General features: G+C 42.5%; 1 protein-coding gene across 1 annotated transcript in view; it reads left to right on the top strand.

The window, feature by feature from the left end:
• SEC16B (SEC16 homolog B, endoplasmic reticulum export factor) overlaps positions 1 to 1,062 on the top strand; it is a 49,764-nt gene extending 48,702 nt beyond the window's left edge. Inside the window, 1 exon segment of the mRNA XM_053604861.1 lies at positions 1 to 1,062. Within this exon segment, the coding sequence (XP_053460836.1) occupies positions 1 to 215 (215 nt within the window). The 3' untranslated portion in view covers positions 216 to 1,062.
• The last annotated feature ends 9,027 nt before the right edge of the window (positions 1,063 to 10,089 follow it).

Consider the following 10,089-nt stretch of genomic DNA (forward strand, 5'->3'; position numbering starts at 1 on the left):
GCTCAGCACCGCTATCCAACCCAGCCATGCTGATAATGACCACATGTCCCAGGCTCATGTTCCAGGCGTGCAACTTTTATGTCACTCTGCTTTTCTCACTCTTCCAGCCCCTCCGCCATATTTGTGCTCTGAAGAGGTTTGCACTAGCCTCTTGCCTCTACTGGGCACTCAGAAGGCAAGGAGATAGGGTCTCTCAAGACACAACAGAAGAATGATGGGGATTATTTCATCAGATGAAAAAATCTGGACCTAATAGCAGAGTGGAATTGAGCAGAGTGACATGGTGGCAGCACTTACAGTGGTCACATGAGATCCTTAGAGAAGTGAGGGGCCCTAACAGTCCCACAGCTGGACTCAACAATGATCCCCCTGATCTCTGTAGCAGGAAATTGGTGTCGGGGGGGAGTCAGGGCTCAGAAAAATATTCCAGACCAACTGTCAACACCTCCCTGGCTTAATTATAGACCCCACATGGCTCTATTTAGCAAAGTTTTTATACTGAAATTTGATGGTCGCTGCCCTTCAAAATGACATTTCAGCAGTGTTCCTCTTGGTCCCAGTTTTGTGCACATTTTATGTGTGGTTCAGATTAATTATATTTCTCTCACTTTCTTAGCTGGTCCTATTTTTTCACATTCTGGCATGTGGCTATCAAGTTAGATTGCTGTAGGCATCATATTGTCATGGTAACTACTGAACCTAATGATGCAGATGGAAGGAACATCAGTATAATAAATGATGGAGAACATTTCCTAAAAATTCATCCCTGCCATAGGAGGGGAGGGATGAGTGCCTGATATTGTTAATACCTCCCTTCCTACCTCAGGCTTTTGCAAATTGATGTTCAGAGGGTCACTGGACCCAGAGGGAGCGGGGTGCATCTTGGAAATTTCCATTTCTCTTTTCAAATCCAAAATAGGAATGCTGTTTATAAGATCTGCTGAAAATTGCTCCTCATGCAGAACATTTTTTGTATGTGTAACTGTACATACAGGTTTAGTACTTTAATGCTTTGCTGTTCTGATGTTGATAGTGATTAAACCCAGATAATTTTATAGCAAATACTTGTCTCTGGCTGATTCTTGTAGGGGGAGTAAGGAATACATTGATGGTCTCTTCCCTGAAATCTTTCTGATAATGGTTTTATTATGTGATCAGGTGTGAATAGCTGGGAAGAGCCCTTTGTTAATGAAGAATCTAGGGACTGATCCTCTTAACATCCAAGTCTAATGTTATATTATTTTTCCAATTTGGACAAAAACATCTCTGGTGCAAATCAGTCACTTCATTAACTAAATGCTGCACATTTTGTTTCCTAAAAAGTATTTTTCGCCTCATAGATTCAAGTTGAAAATGTATGCTTAAGTGTTTTGTACCTACAAGGCCCTCAGTAAATGTTGTTCCCCTTCCTTGCTTGACAGGTGGCTGCTGCTTGCGTTCAGTTTGCTGATGTCCAGGCAGGGGAGATACTAGGGCTTTAGCTGTGAGTTTGTTCTTTTTTTTTTTTTTAGAGGCAGAGTCTCACTTTATCACCCTCAGTAGAGTGCTGTGGCATCACACAGCTCACAGCAACCTCCAACTCCTGGGCTTAGGCGATTCTCTTGCCTCAGCCTCCCGAGTAGCTGGGACTACAGGCGTTCGCCACAATACCTGGCTATTTTTTTGTTGCAGTTTGGCCGAGGCTGGGCTTGAACCCACCACCCTCGGTATATGGGGCCGGCACCCTATCCACTGAGCCACAGGCGCCACCTTAGCTGTGAGTTTTGAAGGAGCTAGACCACCCTGACTTGAATCCTGGCTCATCCACAATTGGCCTGCTTACCTAAGTGTCCTGTACTTCCGTTTTCTCATCTAGAAAGTGAGGATGATAATCATAATAGTACCTACCATACTGGGACGTTGTAAGGCTGCTGTCCGCCTTTCTGTCCTGGGTTGAGCTGTGTGTTTGAACCACTCCTATTTTGATTTCCTTCTGCCTCTGCCACCCCTGAGACAGCAAGACCAACATCTTCCACGTTTTACTCCTCCTCAGCCTGCTCATCATGAAGATGGCAAGGATGAAGGCCTTCACGATGATTCACTTTCACTTAATGAATAGTAAATATACTTTCTCTTGCTTATGATTTCCTTAACGTTTTCTTTTCTCTAGCACAGGAGTTCTCAACCTGTGGGTTGCGACCCCTTTGTAACAATGAAAATACATCGCAGCCTTAGGAAGGTTGAGAACCACTGCTAGCATATTTTATTATAAGAAGAGTATATATGATATACATCAACGTATAGCATACAAACTATGCATGAATCTACTGTTTATGTTGTCAATAAGATTTCCTGTTAAAATTAAGCTATTAGTAGATATGTTTTGGGAGAGTCAAAAGTTCTATGTGAATTTTTGAGTGCACACAGGTAGGTGCCCCTAACTCCCTGTTGTTACTTTGACTTTCTATTTTGTCTACCATTTTCAACTATGGATTTTAAATCATTTTTATTTATTTATTTTGGATTAATATGGGGATACATCTGATCAGGTTACATCGTTTAGGTTTGTAAGGTAAAGTTTGAGCTGAATTTGTAATCTTCATCCAGGAAGTGTGCCGTATACCCACAACATTGCACCTGTTAGGTGGGAACTTACCAAGCCCCTCCCACTTCCTGGATTGAATTGTGTTTTTCTATCATATGTGCATGTTGTTATTAATCTACAAGTTTCAACTTAGTATTGAGTACATGGGATGCTTGATTTTCCATTAAAAGATGTTTTGTATCTTTTGTTACAACTTGGATGGATTATTCATTCTTGATATACATCCATAATACGAATAATAATTTGAAAGTACTTTTTATATGTGCCCTTATTGCTAAGCCAGTTTCTCTTCCTGCATCCATCTCCTCTATTCCCAATTCTAGGCCATGGGGCTAAGCACCCCCGGGGAACAATGACATAGAGAAAGTCCTATCCCATAAAAAGAGGCACTTTACAAAGAGAGTGAGGACTAAAGAAGATGCCTGTGTCCTCACTTCCTCTTCCTGAAGTGTCCTCACTTCCTCTTCTTCTTCATGGAAAACTGGTGGCTGCTACAGTGCTCCAGGAAGCAAGCACTGAACTTAGTCACTTCCCACAGCATTGAATAAAGGAAAAGTCAGGGGTTTTTAGGCATTAGAATGAGAGGAGGTTCATGGTTGCTTATGCTAATTCATGATGGGAAATTTTTATTCTGGCAGAGTCAGAATGTGTCTAGTAATCTGTGCATGCTTGGTGATAAGGTGTCCTGTTTCTCACTGGCCAGGAATGTGGGAGAAAGCGGAAGGTCCAGAAAGGGTGGGAGAAAGTGTGGTCACTGAAAGTCTATCAGTCGTGACTGGGTAAGGTGGTGGTGGTATAAAGGTTGTGGTCATTTTACATAAACCAGTAGTGGTGAAACAAAGCAAGTGCCGTTATATGGGAAACAATTTTTGGTCTCCTTTTATAAGGTAGAAGCTTGGAGAATAGAGCAGGCTGTTACAGACATTGCTAGGAAAAAGAGTCCATTGAGCTAGTGACTGTTCCTTTTTTTCCATAGCCCGCAGGAGGCTGCAAGACTGGAGGAAAAGCTTGCTTTGGGGCTAGTGCGCACGTGTGGGTGTGAGGGTGAATGCGCTGGTGCCAGCTACAGCGCCCTACCCAGCTCCCTGCCAGCTTCCTTAGCCCCCGCCTGCTGGCGCCACCCTCCTGTAGGACCAACACCCTCATCCTGGCCAGGCTCGGACTATGGTGCAGTCCCACTGGCTCCTCTGCCCCCCTCTCCTGTAAGACTGGCCGCCGGAGGGATCATGGATACTTGTCTGTTGGCTTCTGGTTCCCATACAAGGGAGGAGGACATTGATACCCGCAAAATCAACAAGTTTCCTGAGTGACCACAGCTACGTGACCGAAGTCCTTAGACTTGAGGTGGAGACAAGATGGCTGACTGAAGCCAGCTTTCTACAGAGGCTCCCATCCAGAAGGAGAGTTAAAGGACAGAAATTTAGCAAGTAACCTGGTGAATTAGAGCTGCACCAAGAGAGAAGGTTGAAGAACGCACATCAACCCTGCTGAGGTGAGCTGTGACACCAAGGATACAAACAAAAGGTAAAAAATCCATCACCAAGCGGATGGGAGTCCCCCTCCCCCATGAGAATGGCTTGAAGTGGAGTGCCCCACAAACAAACAAGCAGAGTTCAAAGGTCCTACAACTATACTCCACAGGAGAGATCCTCTAAAAACTGGACCTACCTCCCTTACTAGGGTGCTATGGTGTTCTCCTGCCAGGCATAAAACTATGTAAAACTGTATGTATTCTTCACCTGCAATTCTGAGCTCCTAGCACTCCCCTCCACTCTCACTTTGAGGTCTGGAGGCCTGTCCCCCAGGAGTCCAGATTCTTGGGTGATTTCTCGAGGGGTGTGGACAGGGCCTGGGCTGCAGCTGGTCAGTGCTGATTCTGCGGCACGGGAGTGAGGAGAGAACAATCAGCTGAGAGGGAACCATGCCTGAGCAGCAGTGCCCTGAGGCGCAGATCAGCAGCCATTATTGGCAACAATATCGCCCCTGGATATTTCGAAGTTACACCCCCTGTCTCTCTGGGCAACCAGAGGAGGCTGGGCATCTTCTCAGGTGGCAACCACCGCGGAACAGATCTGGGATGGAAATGCAGGTCCCATGAGTAAAGGGTTTGCCTGAAGCGGTACCAGCCTGGGTGGAGCACGGGGACTAGAAAATGCATGCGCAGAGCGGGGAGATTCCCAGAGTAGGGCTGATCCAGAGGACCGCTTTACTGAGCCTAAGACGCACCCGGCCCTCAGGTTATCATCAACATATAGACAAAGGAAGGCAGGAGGCTAGAACTGACAGGTAACCATGCTGTGAATACAAACCTGCAAGAGCAAAGACAGGGCCTGAGGCGCAGGTTCTGGGAACTCAAAACAGCTTCTCTTCTGCAGGGTAATTTAGCAGGGACAGAAACAAATTCCCACAAAGGTGTTCTGTTCTGTCAGTAACATTAATCAGGGGTGGGGCTGGAACTGGAGTGAACACCCCCAGTCTCCATCAAGCACTCGAGGTTGTCAGGCCTCACCTCACCCTGCTGGATAGAGGCAGAGTGCAGCAGCCTGGCTGAGCAGACATAGATTTCCTTGTGATTCAGGCAGGTACAAACCCCTGGAGTATCTGCTCATTGGAGGCAACTGGGTCACAGCCCTGTGGGGTTATCAATGACTGGGTGTGACAGAGGTGCAAGGTGGGGAAGGAGGCATCAACCTTCCGAGACTAACGTATTTGCTGGGGAGAGAGAATGAAGAGAATTTTCTGTGTCTTTAAAAAAAGGAATTACCAAAAGATGCTTTAAAAGGAACAAGCCTAAGATACTATTAATTGACAGGTTTGTTTTTGCCCCTGTTCCTCCCTAGGTTATAAGCTTGGAAGAATAGATCAGTTGTGGGAAATACAGAAGCCACATTTTCCTTGAAAAACTTGAGTATGCAAATTTGTGCTTCTTCTACATACATGTAATTTAATATTTATATGAAAACATTTAATGTTCAATAATTTGAAAGAGTACAAATCATTAAATTCTGTTTCAGAGACTCCACCACACGTCACCAGCCCTGCCTAATTCCCTTCAAATGTTCCAAAACTCTGAATAAGCCTTGATTCCTCAGCCACCTGCCCCATTCTCTTCACTGCCCTGACTCAGGCTTCAGATGGCCCAGGATCAAAGTCTCTGCCAGTTTTTTTCACACTACCTAGAAAGCTTCTTTCTTTTTGGTCTCTTCCTCTAAGCATCCAAAAAGAGGAGCAAGACACTGTTCACTCACCTCTGCACTAAAATCAGAATGTTTTCTACCCAAGAGGGAAGATGTAAAACACTCTTCTACTCGAAAAGAATAATACTGTATTCTTATTGGGTCTAATTTGGGTCCCTCTACTCACATGAGTTTCTCTGTCACTCAGAGAGTGGAGTGGAAATGACTTCCCTTCCTTCTGCTTGCTGTCTTAAGCTGGAAATTGCATATATTAATAGCATTCTAGGTAATAGGATTTTGGTTATGTAGCTGAGGTTGCCCCTAAATGTGGCCTTAACACCTGCCTGCTTTCATGATGTGCTTATACAGGGCATCATTCATTCAACCCTCTGAAATGGTTTCTTTTTGACATTTAAAGTTCTTTTGACCAAGGATTAAGAGCGTATTAAAATGTTTTCATTATAGCTGCACTAAGCAGAGAAATCTGCCTCCTACATTTCATTTTTCTATATTTATGTCTCCAGGTAATAGTGCTTCTCTGGAACAAGATCAACAGCAGTTTAGCTCAGACTCAGACTCCTTACTACGTTAGCATGAGGTGTTTTCCTGGCCCCTACCTGTCTTAGAGAGAGACAGTTAACTGTCTAATCTTTTCAGAAGCTTAAGATAGGGGGAAATCCCATGGCTTCCCTTGGGGTTTTGACCTAGGTTTCTACACCCTCAAGCATTAAGAATCCTGTATACCCAAATCACTCATGTGGCTCTTTAAGACTCTCAGCTGGTCCTCATTGGAGATGAGAGACAGCTGTTCACCACCACCTGTTCCTGCAACTCTTTCACACATCGGAAGGCCAATGATACATGCCTCAGTTTAGGAAATGGGTTTCCTCCCCAGAGTTGGAGATTACACTAGATAAATGCTTGGAGTCTTTTGGTAGGTATAGTGGCCAGATGTTCTAAGTTTCTATAATAATATTTATTGAGTTTTTACTTTGTGTCAGGGACAAGCATTCTGTGCAGTATATAGCATTGTGATTTCTTTCTTTCTTTTTTTTATTAAATCATAGCTGTGTACATTAATGTGATCATGGGGCACCATACACTGGTTTTCTAGACCATTTGACATATTTTCATCACACTGGTTAACATAGCCGTACTGGCATTTTCTTAGTTATTGTGTTAAGACATTTATATTCTACATTTACTAAGTTACATATGTACCCTTGTAAGATGCACCACAGGTGTAATCCCACCAATTACCCTCCCTCCACCCATCCTCCCCCCTCCCTCCCCTTCCTCTCCCTCTTCCCCCTATTCTTAGGTTATAACTGGGTTATAGCTTTCACGTGAAAGCCATAAATTAGTTTCAGAGTAGGGCTGAGTACATTGGATACTTTTTCTTCCATTCTTGAGATACTTTACTAAGAAGAATATGTTCCAGCTCCAGCCATGTAAATATGAAAGAGGTAAAGTCTCCATCTTTCTTTAAGGCTGCATAATATTCCATGGTGTACATATACCACAATTTATTAATCCATTCGTGGATGGATGGGCACTTGGGATTTTTCCATGACTTAGCAATTATGAATTGGGCTGCAATAAACATTCGGCTACAAATATCGCTGTTATAATGTGATTTTTGGTCTTTTGGGTATATACCTAGTAGAGAAATTATAGGAGTGAATGGCAGATCTATTTTTAGATCTCTAAGTGTTCTCCAAACATCTTTCCAAAAGGAATGTATTACTTTGCATTCCCACCAGCAGTGTAGAAGTGTTCCCTTTTCTCCACATCCATGCCAACATCTCTGGTCTTGGGATTTTGTGATATGGGCTAATCTTACTGGAATTAGATGATATCTCAAAGTAGTTTTGATTTGCATTTCTCTGATGATTAAGGATGATGAGCATTTTTTCATATGTCTGTAGGCCGTGTGCCTGTCTTCTTCAGAGAAGTTTCTCTTCAAGCCCCTTGCCAGCCTGCGATGGGATTACTTGTTCTTTTCTTGCTTATACGTTTGAGTTCTCTGTGGATTCTGGTTATTAAACCTTTGTCGGAGACATAACCTGCAAATATCTTCTCTTATTCTGAGGGCTGTCTGCTAGCTTTACTTACTGTGTTCTTGGTTGTGCTTTTTAGTTTGATCAGGTCCCAGTAGTGTATTTTTGAAGCTGCTTCAATTGCCCCGGGGGGTCCTCCTCATAAAATACTCACCCAGACCGATTTCTTCAAGGATTTTCCCTGCACTCTCTTCTAGTATTTTTATGGTTTCATGTCTTAAGTTTAAATCTTTAATCCAGTGAGAGTCTATCTTAGTTAATGGTGAAAGGTGTGGGTCCAGTTTCAGTCTTCTACAGGTTGCCAGCCAGTTCACCCAGCACCATTTGTTAAATAGGGAATCTTTCCTCCACTGAATGTTTTTAATTGACTTGTCAAAGATCAAATAACGGTAAGTAGCTGGATTCATCTCTTGGTTCTCTATTCTGTTCCATACATCTACCTCTCTGTTTTTGTGCCAGTACCATGCTGTTTTGATCATTATCGATTTATAGTATAGTCTGAGGTCTGGTAGCATGATTCCTTCTGCTTTGTTTTTATTTCTGAGTAATGTCTTGGCTATTCGAGGTTTTTTCTGATTCCATGTAAAACAAAGTATTATTTTTTGAAGATCTTTAAAGTATGACAGTGGAGCTTTAATAGGGATTGCATTAAAATTGTATATTGCTTTGGGTAGTATGGACATTTTAACAATATTGATTCTTCCCAGCCATGAGCATGGTATGTTTTTCCATTTGTTAACATTTTCAGTTATTTCTTTTCTTAGAGTTTCATAGTTCTCTTTATAGAGATCTTTCACGTCCTTTGTTAGAGAAACTCCCAAATATTTTATCTTCTTTGGCACTACTGTGAATGGAATAGAATCCTTAAATGTTTTTTCAGCTTGACTATTGTTGGTATATATAAAGGCTACTGATTAATGAATGTTGATTTTGTAACTTGAGATGCTGCTACATTCCTTGATCACCTCTAAGAGTTTTGTAGTAGAATCCCTGGTGTTTTCCAGATATACAATCATATCATCTGTGAAGAGCCAAAGTTTGATCTCTTCTGACCCTATATGGATATCCTTGATCACCTTTTCTTCCCTAATTGCAATGGCTAAAACCTCCACTACAATGTTAAAGAGCAGTGGAGACAATGGGCAGCCTTGTCTGGTTCCTGATCTGAGTGGAAATGGTTTCAATTTAAGTCCATTCAATATGATATTGGCTGTGGGCTTGCTGTAGATGGCCTCTATCAGTTTAAGAAATGTCCCTTCTATACCAATTTTCTTAAGTGTTCTGATCATAAAGTGATGCTGGATATTATCCAAAGCTTTTTCTCCATTCATTGAGAGAATCATATGGTCTTTTTTTAAAATTTGTTTATGTGGTGAATTATACTTATAGATTTATGTATATTGAACCAGCCTTGAGACCCTGGGATAAAACCGACTTGGTCATGATGTATAATTTGTTTGATGTGTTGCTAGATTCTGTTTGTTAGGATCTTGTTGAATATTTTTGCATCTATATTCATTAGTGATATTGGTCTATAATTTTCTTCTTCTTTTTTTTTTTTTTTTGTAGAGACAGAGTCTCACTCTATGGCCCTCTGTAGAGTGCCGTGGCCTCACACAGCTCACAGCAACCTCCAACTCCTGGGCTTAAGCGATTCTCTTGCCTCAGCCTCCTAAGTAGCTGGGACTACAGGCGCCCACCACAACGCCCGGCTATTTTTTGGCTGCAGTTTGGCCGGGGCCGGGTTTGAACCCGCCACCCTTGGTATATGGGGCCGGCGCCTTACCGACTGAGCCACAGGCACCGCCCGGTCTATAATTTTCTTTTCTTGTTGTGTCTTTTCCCGTTTTGGGGATCAGGGTGATGTTTGCTTCATAGAACGTGTTGGGTAGTCTTCCTTCTTTTTCTATATTTTGGAACAGGTTGAGTACTATAGGTACTAGTTCCTCTTTAAAGGTTTGGTAGAATTCTCATGTGAAGCAATCTGGTCCTGGGCTTTCCTTTTTAGGGAGATTTCACATGGTTGATGCTATTTCAGAACTTGCCTGTTCAACATTTCCACTTGATTCTGGGTAAGTCTTGGAAGGTGACGTGCTTCCAAGTATTGGTCAATTTCCTTCAGTTTTCATATTTCTGAGAATAAAGTTTCTTGTAATATTCATTAAGGACTGTTTTAATTTCTGAGGAGTCTGTTGTTATTTCATCTTTGTCATTTCTGATTGATGAGATTAGAGATTTCACTCTTTTTTTCCCAGTTAGGTTAGCCAAA

The sequence above is a fragment of the Nycticebus coucang genome, chromosome 10 (assembly GCF_027406575.1).
Source record: "Nycticebus coucang isolate mNycCou1 chromosome 10, mNycCou1.pri, whole genome shotgun sequence".
Classification (NCBI taxonomy): domain Eukaryota; kingdom Metazoa; phylum Chordata; class Mammalia; order Primates; family Lorisidae; genus Nycticebus; species Nycticebus coucang.